The 13,637-nt window shown below is 46.7% G+C and overlaps 1 protein-coding gene across 3 annotated transcripts in view; it reads left to right on the forward strand.

Moving 5' to 3' along the window:
- LCMT1 (leucine carboxyl methyltransferase 1) overlaps positions 1 to 6,995 on the forward strand; it is a 43,676-nt gene extending 36,681 nt beyond the window's left edge. For all 3 annotated transcript variants that reach the window (XM_039234446.1, XM_039234448.1, XM_039234447.1), the window contains 4 exons: positions 960 to 1,061; positions 2,058 to 2,149; positions 3,822 to 3,919; positions 6,782 to 6,995. In XM_039234446.1, the coding sequence (XP_039090377.1) occupies positions 960 to 1,061; positions 2,058 to 2,149; positions 3,822 to 3,919; positions 6,782 to 6,804 (315 nt within the window). In that variant the 3' untranslated portion in view covers positions 6,805 to 6,995. The remainder of the gene's footprint in view (positions 1 to 959; positions 1,062 to 2,057; positions 2,150 to 3,821; positions 3,920 to 6,781) is intronic.
- Positions 6,996 to 13,637: the final 6,642 nt, after the last annotated feature.

Genomic DNA, 13,637 nt, shown 5'->3' on the forward strand with positions numbered 1-13,637 from the left:
GGAGCTGCTTCAGATTCTGTGTCTCCCTCCTTCTCTGTCCTTCCCCCTCTTGCTCTCTCTCTCTCTCTCTCTGTGCTGACACTTCAGAGCCTGGAGCCTGCTTCGGACTCTGTGTCTCCCTCCTTCTCTGTCCTTCCCCCTCTTGCTCTCTCTTTCTCTCTCAAGAATAAACAAACATTAAAAAGGGTTTAAAATGTTTTTTTATCAATAAAGTAATACCACATACAAAACTTTAAAAAAATCAAATAGTATGAAACGATACACAGGGAAAGGTAAGTCACTTTTCTACCCTGGACCTGAGTCCTCTAACCTGGGAAGCAACGTTGCCAGATTCCAGAATTATTCTATGCCTATATAAATGTAGATAGAGATCTTAAAGGCAGGTAGGAGTGTATTACACACATCCCTCCATACTCTACTTTTCGAGAGTTTATTATCTGAGAATCGTTCCGTGTCTGTGTCTGTATCTGCGTCTACATCTGTATTTGCCCCTGCTTGGATATCGTCTTCCTGTTTTCATTATAATATATAATGTATACATATATGTCATATAGTATATAATATCTCATTAAATGAGCACACCAGAATTTCTTTAACCCCAGACGCTGGGCATGCCAGTTCTTTCCAGGCTCTTCCTGTCAGGTGTCATGCTGCAGTGCAAATACTCCGGCACCTGGCGCGTACGTGTGAGTGTACCTGTGGAGCAGCTCGCTGGCCTCGGTCTGCCTGGCTCCCAGGCCCAGCACACATCGCCCGGTTGCCCTGCAGGGGGCGGCAGCATGTGCTCTCGTCGGCCCCGCCTGCCGCATCTGCACCCAATTCCGTCACCTGCACAGGGTATTAGCAGACGTCAGCCTTGACTGGTCAGAAATACAATATTGTCTTACTTTGCATATTTGAGAAAAAAAAAAAACAGCAACTCCTTCTGGCAGTGCCCAGCCTCCTCTTTCCCTTCCCAGGTGAACATGGACGACCGGTTTGGACAGATCATGGTCGAAAACCTGCGGAGGCGACAGTGTGACCTGGCAGGAGTGGAGACCTGCAAGTCGTTAGAGTCACAGGTCAGAGAGTCCAGGGAAGGACAGACTCCCTCCTCAGATCAGAGAATGTGCGAAGCCCGGTCGAGTGCCCACCTGAGCAGGCAGCTGGGGCTCCACGTGGGCCACTGGTTCCTCGCACCAGGGAAGTCCAAGCCCTGGGCCGCCATCTTGGTTTGGAAAATACACATTTCTATTTCCCATACCCTATTATTTAAAGTTTTCATGATGCAGATTTTCAAGCAACATGAACATAGGGGGAACAGTAAAACAAAACCCATGATGAGCCAACTTTAGCGATTCACGTTTTTCAATATTGTTTTATGTATCCCCATTTTTAGTTGGTATTGTCATTGGGATATTTTAAGGCAAATCCCAGAGAGTGTTTCATTTCCCCCGTAAATACTTCCATGTGAATCTCCTACCAGTAAGCACTTTCTCCCCCCTCCACCCCGGGATAACAGTTATATCATTATTATACTTCACACATCAGCCAGAACTTCTTCATACCACCCACTCCACATTTCGTGTTTGGATTTCCCCAGTTTAAAAAAAAAAATTGTATAGATGATGTGTTTGAAACAGGATCCAAACATGGTTCCAAACTTTGTACTTGACATGTCCCTTACGTTTCTTAGGATCTATAATAGATTTTTTAAAAATATCTTTTATTTATATAGTTTTTTTCACTGAAGAGACACCACCCGCCAGTGCCCCCATTAAATAGGTGAGATTGTACATGTCTTACATCACATTACCCCTCCAATGCTTCCAAGCACTCTTGCTCACAGACAAGTTTTTTCCTTTATTTTTCTTTAAATAATACGTTAGTGACTTCTCTCCCATTACAACAATGCATGTTTGGTGTAGAAAACTGGAAAATAAGAAAGACAGGGGCCAGGCTGGGCTTTTGAAAAAGGAGTCCTCTAAGAGAAATTCTCCTGGGCCTCAAGAGTGTCTTGGATTTGTACAACAGTGCCTTGTACCTTCTTCCCCTTTTCTCTCCACCGCACATTCTAGAAAGAACGGCTCCTGGCGAATGGGTGGGAAACAGCGTCAGCCGTCAACATGATGGAAGTGTACAGCACATTGCCTCAGGCCGAAGTGAGCAGGTGCGGGTTGGTGAGCGCTAGCTTCCGGCGAAGGATTCTGAATTAAAGGCATAACTGTCTTTAATGTAAAAAAAAAACCCTAACTGGATTTATTTTGAAACATGTTAACGTGCTAATACAGGGTAAACATTGAGAGCACCTTGAGAGTTACTCATTAGCCGCTGGTGGAGATAGGGTTTATGCCAGCGCAGGTCAGTTTAGTCAAAACAAGCAGTCACACCTGTCACACTCCCAGAGCACTCTCTACAAGTGGGAATCGTGCGCAATCCCGGTGTTTTGGAGGAGGAAGAAAATGACACTGCCCAAGGGCTTCTAAGGGGGAAAAGTCCATTAATTTATTTTTATTTTGAGAGAGAGAGAGTGGGGGAAGAGCAGAGAGTGAGGGAAAGAGAGAATCCCTACCAGGCTCTATGATATCAGTGCAGAGCCTGAGAGGTAGGGCTTGAACCCATGAACCATGAGATCATGACCTGAGCCAAAATCAAGAGTCAGATGCTTAACCAGGCACCTCTTTGTACATATGTTTTAAAACTTATATTTAAAATGCTCTTTTGAAAAAAAAATCATACAAGCACATGATAAAACAAAACAGAAGAAGGTAGTATAAAGTACAAACAAAAACCAACCTTCCATCCTGCTCCCCTCACTATGAGTCCACTACCTTCTCTCAAGAGACCAGCACCATTGCCAGTTTCTTCTGTGTTTTCCAGAAGTGAGCTATGCATGTGCAAGCCCATATGCCCCACTTTTCTTTTCATAGATAGTCATGTACTCTGCACGTTATTTACTACAGTTCCTTTTTGAATTTCATCATAAGCCTTAGAGGCTGTTCCGTGTCAATGCACACAGACCTATTACATCCTTTCAGAGAGCTGCATACCTTCCAGTTGTATGAATGTACTGTAATCTATTTAGCCCAGCTCTCCTGGGTTACAGTTTTTTGCTGTGATGCTGCAGTGAATATTCTGGAATGTACATCTTTGTACATATAGTGTTAACTCTTAAAGGAAGAATTGCTGAGTGAAAGGGTATACATTTTATTTTTTAAATGTTTTATTTCTGAGAGAGAGAGAAAGAGAGACAGCATGAACAGGGGAGGGTCAGAGAGAGAGCGAGACACAGAATTTGAAACAGGCTCCAGGCTCTGAGCTAGATGTCAGCACAGAGCCTGACACATGGCTCGAACCCACGAACCGTGAGATCATGACCTGAGCCGAAGTCAAACGCTTAACCAACTGAGCCACCCAGGCGCCCCGAAAGGAGTACATTTTAAATGGGGACATCTAGCTGGCTCATTTGATTGAGCATGCAACTAACTCTTGATCTCAGCATCATGAGTTCAAGCCCCACATTGGGTATGGAGACTATTTAAAAGAAAAAAAAAAAGTTTTCTCATGAAGTGTAACAGCCCTTTATGTAGCAAAGAAATCTACCCTTTGTTTTTTGTATTACAAATATTTTTTTCCAGTTTCTCTTTTGTCTTTTGACTTTGTTTACGGTATATATTTTTTTTACATTAAAATAAATTAAAGTGGAAGCATACTGTATGCACTATTTCATAGCCTTCTTTCCTCTTAGTATGAATATAAACATCCTTCCATATCCCTAAACTTTAGGTTGTCATCTTCATTTTTTGCATACATTCACACTCTGCTTTTTATTCTCTCCACAGAATAGAGTCCCTTGAATTCCTGGATGAAATGGAGCTTCTCGAACAGCTCATGCAGCACTACTGCCTTTGTTGGGCAACCAAAGGAGGAAGTGAACTGGGTACGTGGCTTTACTTTTGTTGATTTGACCTAGAAATGGGGGACCTTTTTCTCTGCAAAGAATGCAGGATGTGCCTGGGAAGAACGGGGCACCGTCTGTGTGTGTTCATGAGCACACACAGGAAGTTAGCTGTCCCTTCTCCGTGTTTCCTTAGCATGGAAACCAGGAGAACCGTTCAGATAAGCCAGGTAGACCGGCACTGATGAACCAGCAGCGCCTTAAGGTCTCCTGTGGCATTTCCTCGGTTGGAAGGGAAGAGACCTTGAGAGTCGAAAGCAGTAATCTTACTAAAAGTAGCCACTGTTTGTCTTGTTAATCACCTTATAACCTGTTTGCTAGATGTCAAACACACATTCTCCTGTGTGTCCCCTGCAAACCCATGCAGCTGCAGGTCGAATTTCTCCCTTGCCTCTTTTTTTTGTTTGTTAATGTTTATTTTTGAGAAACAGAGAGAGAGAGAGAGAGAGAGGCAGAGCTTGAGAAGGGGAGGCGCAGAGAGAGAGGGAGACACAGAATCTGAAGCAGGCTCCAGGCTCCCACCTGTCAGCACAGAGCCTGACATGGAGCTCGAACCCATGAACCGTGAGATCATGACCTGGGCTGAGCTCAGACACTTAACTGACCAAGCCAGCCAGATACCCGCCCCACCTCTTCCCTCTTGTGATGAAGGTGAAGTCCCCTAGCCTGGCGGAAGAAGGCCGTGGCGGGAGCCTGGATCCTCATCTCCACGTTTCTGTTTCCTAGGTCTTGACCCAGTTCCCCATTTACAAGGGCCCCGTGTTGGTCTTGCTTCCTCTGCGGGGTCGTCCTCCAGGCCATCTCTCCGGCCCGTGGAGGCCATCTTAGATCCCATTTGTGGCCTTGACTGGAGTAGCCGCCCTCAGACCTCCTGCAGAGGCATCCTGCAGTCCGTCCGATGACATACAGCCTGAGGCAGGGGGCCCAGGGAGTCCAGGGAAACCCAGGACATGATGGAGCCCGGCAGTGCCCTGTGCGCAAACCCCGTGTGTACATGTAGCTGTCAGTCGTGCCCTGGGGTTTATCATTCAAGTAGTTTATAAATTTACCCAGCAGTCCAGCCCACAAGATCCTTTTAAATGTGTCTTTTTATTTAAAAGAATTGATGAGTGGGGTTTTATACTCCTCTCCCCTTCCCCTCCTGCGCAATTTTAATTAATTTTTTTTTTTTTTTATTTCTAAGAGAGAGAGAGAGAGAGAGAGAGAGAGAGAGCGTGAGCAGGGGAGGGTCAGAGAGAGAGGGAGTTACAGACTCTGAAACAGCCTCCAGGCTCTGAGCTGGCAGTCAGCACAGAGCCCGACGCGGGGCTCGAACCCACGAACCGTGAGATCATGACCTGAGCGAAAGTCGGACGCTTAACCGACTAAGCCACCCGGGCGCCCCTCCTGCGCAATTTTAAAGACATGTGATTCTTAGTAGAGATTTTGAAAGCTTCTGAAAAGTAAGGTGAAGAAGAAAATCGCCTGTGTGCCAGTCCCTCAGAGATCACCACTGGTAGCTCTTTCCTTTCACTCGTTTTCTAGCTGCCATGTTCTTTTTAGCAGAACTGAATTCACACGCTGTGTAACTTGGAATCCCAGCCTTCCCCACTTAGTATTATGACAGCCATCTCCCCTTGTGTGAAAAACTTGCACTGAGGATAATTTCAGTGGCTTTATAAAAATTCTGTCCTGGGGGCACCTGGGTGGCTCAGTCAGTCAGTTAAGTGTCTGACTTCAGCTCCGGTCATGATCTCGCGGTTTGTGGGTTTGAGCCCCACAAACACAGCTCAGAGACTAGAGCCTGTTTCTGATTCTGTGTCTCCCTCTCTCTTTGCCCCTCCCCCACTCACAGTCTGTCTCTGTCTCTGTCTCTCTCCGTTTCTCTCAAAAATAAACATTTAAGACAATTTTTAAAAAACTTTAAAAAAATAATAAAAATTCCGTCCTGATGCTATGTCCAGATTAACTCAACTTTCCCACACTTTTGGAAATGTAGTTTGTCTGGAATACGGTGAAGCCAATTCTAGGTTTTATCTTTTATAAATTAAAAAAAATTTTTTTAATGTTTTATTTATTTTTGAAAGAGAGATAGAGACAGCATGAGCAGGGGAGGGTCAGAGAGAGAGGGAGATATAGAATCTGAAAGAGGCTCCAGGCTCTGAGCTGTCAGCACAGAGCCTGACACGGAGCTCAAACCCACGAACCGTGAGCTCATGACCTGAGCTGAAGTTGGACGCTTAACCGACTGAGCCACCCAGGCTCCCCTATAAATTTTTTTTAAAAATGTTTATTTATATTTGAGAGAGAGAGAGAGACAGAGCATGAGTGGGGGAGGGGCAAAGAGAGGGGGAGACAGAATCTGAAGTAGACTCCAGGCTCTGAGCCATCAGTGTAGAGCCTGACGCAGGGCTTGACCTCACAAGCCATGAGATCGTTACCTGAGCCAAAGTCGGACACCCTGCCAACTGAGCCACCCAGGTGCCCCAGATTCTAGTTTTTATAAGGTTTTTTTTTTTAATAAACTGAACACTTTGTGACATTGGTGCTGTATGTGTGAGGGGCAGGACCGTTCGTGTCTACGCTTGCTCAGGATTCACTACTGAGAGGGCAGACTTCGGGCATTGCCCGCAGAGAGCCCATGAGTCGTGGCGGGGCTCTCCTAATCTCCTCGATGCCCCTCCCCCCCCCCACAGCCTCGTCCAGTCTTTGTGTCCCTGTGGCTGCTCTTGACTAGAGCTGCCGCGGCGGGACGTGTGGCCCGTGCCCCCAAGCCTGTCACCCGGGTCCCAGAGTCCCACCACTGCCTGCTTTCTCCACCCTACAGTGTGAGTCTCTTAACACTTTTGTGTTTCCCCTCCTTAGGCTTGAAGGAAATCACTTACTAATCTGTTGGAGGCCCAACTGAGCTGGGAGCGGATGCCCCTGACCTCCCAGGAGTGGATGGGCCGTGTTTCCTGGGCGGTGGCCGGCCCTGCGCTCGCCCTACAGCCTGACAAACCTCACTTCTGGGGGGCTGTCGTACCACCTTCTGTGCCCATCGACTTACCATTTAAATAAATCTCGTTTGCCAATTGCCTTTGGTCCTCTGCGGTCGCTCACGTGCTGCTCGGCCTTCACTCCCCTTGGGGGGGGGGGGGGGGGCTCTGGTTCATCTCCACATCAGCCGGAACCAGAGCTCCCGAATCTTCCTCCAGCCTTGGCTTGCTCGCTGTGAGTCCGACTCCGCTCAGGCCCCAGTGTCCGTTTGAGGTTTTTTTCCCTGCGTGTTTGTGTTATGGCACCTGATGTCACACCCGGCACCTTGGCCTGGGCCTCCACCTCCCACAGAGGTGGGAGCTCTTCTCTGCTGCTGTCTCTGCCCCCACCAGGACCTGCATGCCTAAGCCCATCTTGGCTATTGTAGCAGGCTGGGTGAAGGCCCCTGAAACGTGTGCTCCTGTCCCTTGAACTATGAATGTCTTACCTCATATGGCGAAGGGTTTGCAGGTGTGATTAAGGTAAGGACCTTGACTGACGTGGGGAGATTATCCAGGGGTATCCAGGCAGGCCCAGTGCAATCACAGTGTCCGTACAAGGGAAGGTGGGAGGCTGGGAGGGAAAGGAAGGGTGACGATGGAGCCAGAGAGGAGCAGGGCATGTTGGAGATGGGGAAAGGCTGAGGCCGACAACATAGGCAGCCACTCGACGCTGGGAAGAGCAGGAAGGCAGATTCTTGGCGCCTCCAGAAGGAACCAGCGCTGCTGACAGCTTGGGCCCAGGGAAATGGGAATCCAACTTTCTGGCCTCTCGAGCTGCATGCTGGCGTTAGAGGCCACGGAGTTTGTGCTGGTTTGTTAGGGCGGCCACAGCATGCTGACGCAGTCGTACAGATGCACTAGGCGCCGGAAGCTTCCCGTCAGGAAGCAGTAGGCCTGTCCATCCCTGCTGAACTTCCTGGCTGTTGACTGCGGCCGGGAACCTGAGCCTGACCATGCAGGACGGCCGTCCCCTGTGCTTCGGAGACAACAACCCCTCCTCCCACAGGTCAGTGTTCTAGAGCCACTGTGGACAGCCTTCCCGTCAGTGTGACGTGACATAGAACCACCTCGTGAGAAAGTCACCTCCTTGCTAGGGATCTTTGAGTCTTCTTAAGAAATTCAAGGGGAATGGGGTGCCTGGGTGGCTCGGTCAATTAAGCATCCAACTTTGGCTCAGGTCATGATCTCACGGTTTGTGGGTTCAAGCCCCGCATCAGGCTCTGTGCTGACAGCTAGCTCAGAGCCTGGAGCCTGCTTCAGATTCTGTGTCTCCCTCTCTCTCTGGCCCTCCCCTGCTCATGCTGTCTCTCTCTCTCTCAAAAGTAAATAAAATATTTTTTTAAAAAATGAATAAACATTAAAAAAAAAATTCAAGGGGCGCCTGGGTGGCTTAGTCGGTTAAGCGTCCAACTTTCGCTCAGGTCATGATCTCGCGGTTCGTGGGTTCGCGCCCCGCGTCGGGCTCTGTGCTGACTGCCAGCTCAGAGCCTGGAGCCTGTTTCAGTCTGTGACTCCCTCTCTCTCTGACCCTCCCCTGCTCACGCTGTCTCTCTCTCTCTCCTAGAAATAAAACATTAAAAAAAAAAATTTAAAAAAAAAAAAATAAATAAAAAATAAAAAAATAAATAAAAAAAAAATTCAAGATGCTCTCAGGTTGGTACTGGTGTGTTAAAAAAATTTTTTTTAATGTTTTTATTTATTTTTGAGAGAGAGACAGAGCATAAGCCAGAGAGAGGCAGAGACAGAGGGAGACAGAATCTGAAGCAGGCACCAGGCTCTGAGCTGTCAGCACAGAGCCCAACGGGGCCTCAAACTCACAAACTGCAAGATCATGACCTGAGCCGAAGTCAGAAGCCCAACCAACTGAGCCCCTCAGGTGCCCCAGGTACTGGTGTATTCTTAACACTTATGTAACATTCACTGATCTGGTGGTTTTGAAGCAGTGGGACCGAGCCATTAGTGGATGGTGAATCCATGTAGTGGATCAAAATCACTACATTAGAAAGATACAGAATAGGTTAGAAAATATCACAGCATGTTACTAGTAGAAAAGGTGAGTATTGCTTTTTGACACATTTCATTTGTGCTGTGGTAGATTGTTCCTAATGTTTTGGTTTTTATCAGAGGTTAAGGTCAGAGTGTTAGCACTTCACGAACTGAGGTAGCCACAGAATCTGGCTAAAATTCAAAACATCTTCCTTTGCTTTCATTATACTTCTCTTTTCCCTAGAATTTATCTTTATGGATTACCTGCTGTTCAAGGCAAATGATACACCATTAGTAATGACCATTGTGTTATGAAATGTCCCTTAAAGTACCTACCAATTTCATTTAATTTGTTAAATGAAAAAAAAATTTTTAAGTTTATTTCAAGAGAGAGACAATATGAGTGAGGGAGGGACGGAGAGAGAAAGGGAGAAGGAGACTCCCAAGCAGACTCCACACCATCAGCACAGAGCCCGACACAGGGCTCGATCCCATGAAGCGTGAGACCACAGCCTGAGCTGAAATCAAGAGTTAGACACTTAACCAGCTCTGCCACGCAGGCACCCCCCACCAATTTCATTTTACAGGGGAGTCCATTTAGAGACGATTCCTCGGGAAATAATACAGAGAATTTACAGAAATTATGGAGGTGATACATTGGAAATGCTGAAGCTGAGGAGCACCGCGTGGCGGGGTGTGGCCCCAGCACCTTGCGGTTCCTCCTGGAAGTGTAGCGGGCAGAGCATCCTACCCAGGTCGCCTTCACGCCCCCTCCCTGCTGTGTATCTTCCCACTGGGACAGCTTTCGGAAGCGTGTTTCCGCTTTTTGGATTGGAACTTGAACCTCATTTTCTGCAGGATTCTTGTCACTCGCTGCCCCTTTCCTTCCCCCACACACTCACCTAAAACCTCTTGTAAGAGGGGCGCCTGAGTGGCTCAGTCAATTAGGCATCTGACATCAGCTCAGGTCATGATCTCACGGTTTGTGGGATTAAGCCCTGTGCCAGGCCCTCTACTGACAGCATGGAGCCTGCTTGGGATTCTCTCTTTCTGTCTCTCTCTGTCCCTGCGCTCGCTTGCTCTCTCTCTCTTTCTCTCTCTCAAATAAAAATTTTAAAAGAAAGGAATTTTCTACTTTCCCTTTTGATTTCTTTCATGATGCATTGGTTAAGAGTGTGTTGTTTAATTTCTACATATTTGTGAATTTAACAATTTTCCTTCCACTGGTGATATCTAGTGTCACTCCATTTGTGATAGGAAAAGCCATTTTGTATGATCCCAGCCTCTTAAAATTCATTAAGATTAATTTCTGTAGCCTAACATATAGTCCATCCTGGAGAATGTTCTGTGCGCACCTGAGAAACACATGCGGTCCAGGGCGCCTGGGTGGCTCCATGGATTAAACATCCGACTTCGGCTCAAGCCATGATCTCATGGTTCATGGGTTCAAGCCCCATGTCGGGCTCTGTACTGACAGCTCAGAGCCTGCTTCAGATTCTGTGTCTCCGCCTCTCTCTGTCCACCCCCCACTTGCTCTGTCTCTCTCTCTCTCAAATACAAATAAAACATTAAAAAGAAAAACATGCAGTCTGTCATTGGCTAGAATGTTTTGCAGATATCTCTTAGATCCTGTTTGTTCACAGTGCTGTTCAAGTCCTCAGTTTCCATCTTGATCTGTCTGGTTGTTCTCACCATAAGCTTTTAACTCCCAAAGCTTGTCTCCAGCTCTGTGCCTCCCGGACAGACTGCTTTTCCAGGTAAGTATCTTACATGTCCTCTTGGGTGATTCAGTAGCTCCTCAAACTCATTTTTTTTTTTTTTTTTTGGTATCTTTGAGAGAGAGAGACAGACATAGAACATGAGCAGCGGAAGGGTAGAGAGAGAGGGAGACACAGAATCCGAAGCAGGCTTCAGGCTGTGAGCTGTCAGCACAGAGCCTGATGCAGGGCTCAAACTCACGGACCGTGAGATCATGACCTGAGCCGAAGTCAGATGCTTAACTGACTGTGCCACCTGGGCGCCCCAAACTCAACATTCCTAAAGATGGTGACATCCCTGCCCCCTCCTACGTAGCTCTTCCTGAGAGGCCCTGCCTTCTTCGCCAGTAGACCCCCACTCCACTCAGCGTCCTCAGACTCACTGACGGCCCGCTTGATCTTGTTCTGCTCATCCACTGGGTCACCACGTTTTGTTGCTTTCTTTCAAGCAAGGTGAGTTCTCATGTCCATCTCCCTTGCCCAGCCGCTACTGTGACGCCTGGAAGCTTTTGTTCTCAACCTCCGCACCCCTGTATGCACCACTGTATTCCGGCAAGAGCCTGTCCTCTATGGCCCCGAGCACGTGACTCCCACAGTCAAAGGCTGTTAGGCTCCCTCTTTCCTAACAGCTTAACATCAAGCTCTTATGCGGCCAGGAGAGGGCTCCGGGGTGGAGCCCTGTGTTCGTAGTCTTATTCCCTTGCTGACCCTCAACGCTGGGCCTTCTCTAAAGCTGTCGGCTCACTCCTTGCATTTCCACAATGCAGACCTCCTTGTCCCTTTCTTCCTCCCATCATTCTCTTATTACTATATTCAGCAAAAGATGAGCAGGACAGACGTGACATGTGGGTGGAGCTTCCATTCTTGAGAAGACAGTTGACCTTGACTTGCTGAAAAGCATAGCGAACATATGGGAAAGCCATGGTTTCACGTAACTGAAGTGGCCATTGCAGCTGGGTTGGGGAAGCTTCCCCCAGGAAATGTCATACGAAGAGGTGAGGGAAGAGCACCCTAGGCCAAATGACTAGCATGTGCGAGGAAGCATGCCTGTGTGATGCCTGTGACCACTAACTTGATTATATATTTGTGTTTCTAATTGCTTTACTTGCATTAACTCATCCTGTCCTTGGGACACCTCTATGTCACGTTCTGTTTTCATCCTCATCTTAGATGAAGAAATAAGGGCAACTGGAGTTTTGGTAATTTATCCAAAGGCATATAGCCAATCAATGATGGAAGTAGATTTGAAGCCAGGCAGGTCAGCTCTAAAATGTGAACTTTTGACTGTTACATTGTATGTATTCCCTCCACCCGCGGCCTAAACAGCACATAGAAACCCCCTACTGTCCCCATGGCCGGAGGGTGTGGTTCCCTTGCTGCCTCATTTCCTCCTTTATTTGTTCCTGATAAATTTCCAGATTTATCAGATTGGCTTGTTTCCCATTTTTGGCCCGTTCTAGATGTCAGTGATGAAGAGTGACCCTGTTCATCACTTTTTGATGAAGAATTGGAGAAACCAAAATCTCAGAGTTCTCAGGCTTGTGAATATTTAGTAGCAGAAATGGCTAAAAAAAACCCAAAAATGAAACAGCCCCCCCTAAAAAACAAACAAAAAACCAAAACATCGGGGGGTATCTAGAATGCTTTCAATTTCAGTAATAAAACATTGGAGAATATCATTAAGGACCTCAGTTTGCTCTGTGCTCTATCTTCATTACGATGTTGACTCTCAGTCTTTTGTTTGTTATCTTATGATCATAAACTAGCTGCTAGACTGCCACGCATCACAGCCCCATTCGTGGTAGCAAGAAAGATGAGTCTTCTCTCTTCAGAGGTGTCCGTCCTTTTATTCAGAATGAAATTATTCCCAAATGTGCCCCAATATATCTTCCCCATATCTCATGGCGGAAACTGAATAGCATTGTCAAAGAAGATGCAGGGTGCCTAACGAAACGTGAACTTCAGGCAAGCAACAAAGAATTGTTAAAGTATAAGTATGTCCCATGGAATGTCAAACATATTTATACTAAAAAAGTTGTATGTTGCTTATCTGAACCTCACAGTGACCTGGCTGTCCCCTATTTTTACTTGCTAAATCTGGCCACCCTGGAGCTTGGTGTACTTGCAAGAGGGTCTGGGAAATAGAATATCTGGATTTCTGGCTTTTGTGAGAATCCCAGATGGGCAAGAGAGAAAGAAATTGGAAAGCTTTTAGGTCACCAGCCACCCAATGTGGAGTCCTTTTGATTGTGTTTGCTCTAGTGCACAGAGAATGTGTTTACATAATATCACAACATTTACATAGTTCAAAGAAAAATCAAACTATTTTCATTTCAGGGTTTTTTTACTTTTTTGGAGGGGGAGGTATAGATGGTTTGTATAAAATGTCTGCTGTGGGTAAACTATTTTCAGTTTGGTTTACTTTTTTATATCCCTCCTTGTTCCACAGAAGGGATTGAGATGGCTAATAAAACTCCATCATCACAAAAGGCAAAAATTAATAGTTAGAGGAGTGGAACATAAATTTTTTAAAAAGGCTCTCAGATGTGCATTTTTTTAAAATGTTTATTTTATTTTTGAGAGTGAGACAGAGACAGAATGTAAGTAGGGGAGGGGCAGAGAGAGAGAGGGAGACACAGACACAGAATCCGAAGTAGGTTCCAGGCTCTGAGCTGTCAGCACAGAGCCTGACGTGGGGCTCGAACCTATGGACTGCGAAATCATGACCTGAGCTGAAGTCAGGCCCTCAAACAACTGAGCCACCCAGGTGCCCCAGATGTGCATATTTTATTGTTGACACAGGTACTTCTGGGCTGCAAATCTGACTCCCCTGAGTCCTCACAGGGATGGAAACATGCTAGCAGTCACATCCAGCCTCATGCTCCAGAGAGACACACCCCTTCCTATGTAAAGCCCTGAGAAGCTTCTCCTGGTCATCCTCGGTGGGATGTCTGTGAA

The sequence above is a fragment of the Hyaena hyaena genome, unplaced genomic scaffold (genome assembly GCF_003009895.1).
Source record: "Hyaena hyaena isolate Hyena2069 unplaced genomic scaffold, ASM300989v1 scaffold_88, whole genome shotgun sequence".
Taxonomy (NCBI): domain Eukaryota; kingdom Metazoa; phylum Chordata; class Mammalia; order Carnivora; family Hyaenidae; genus Hyaena; species Hyaena hyaena.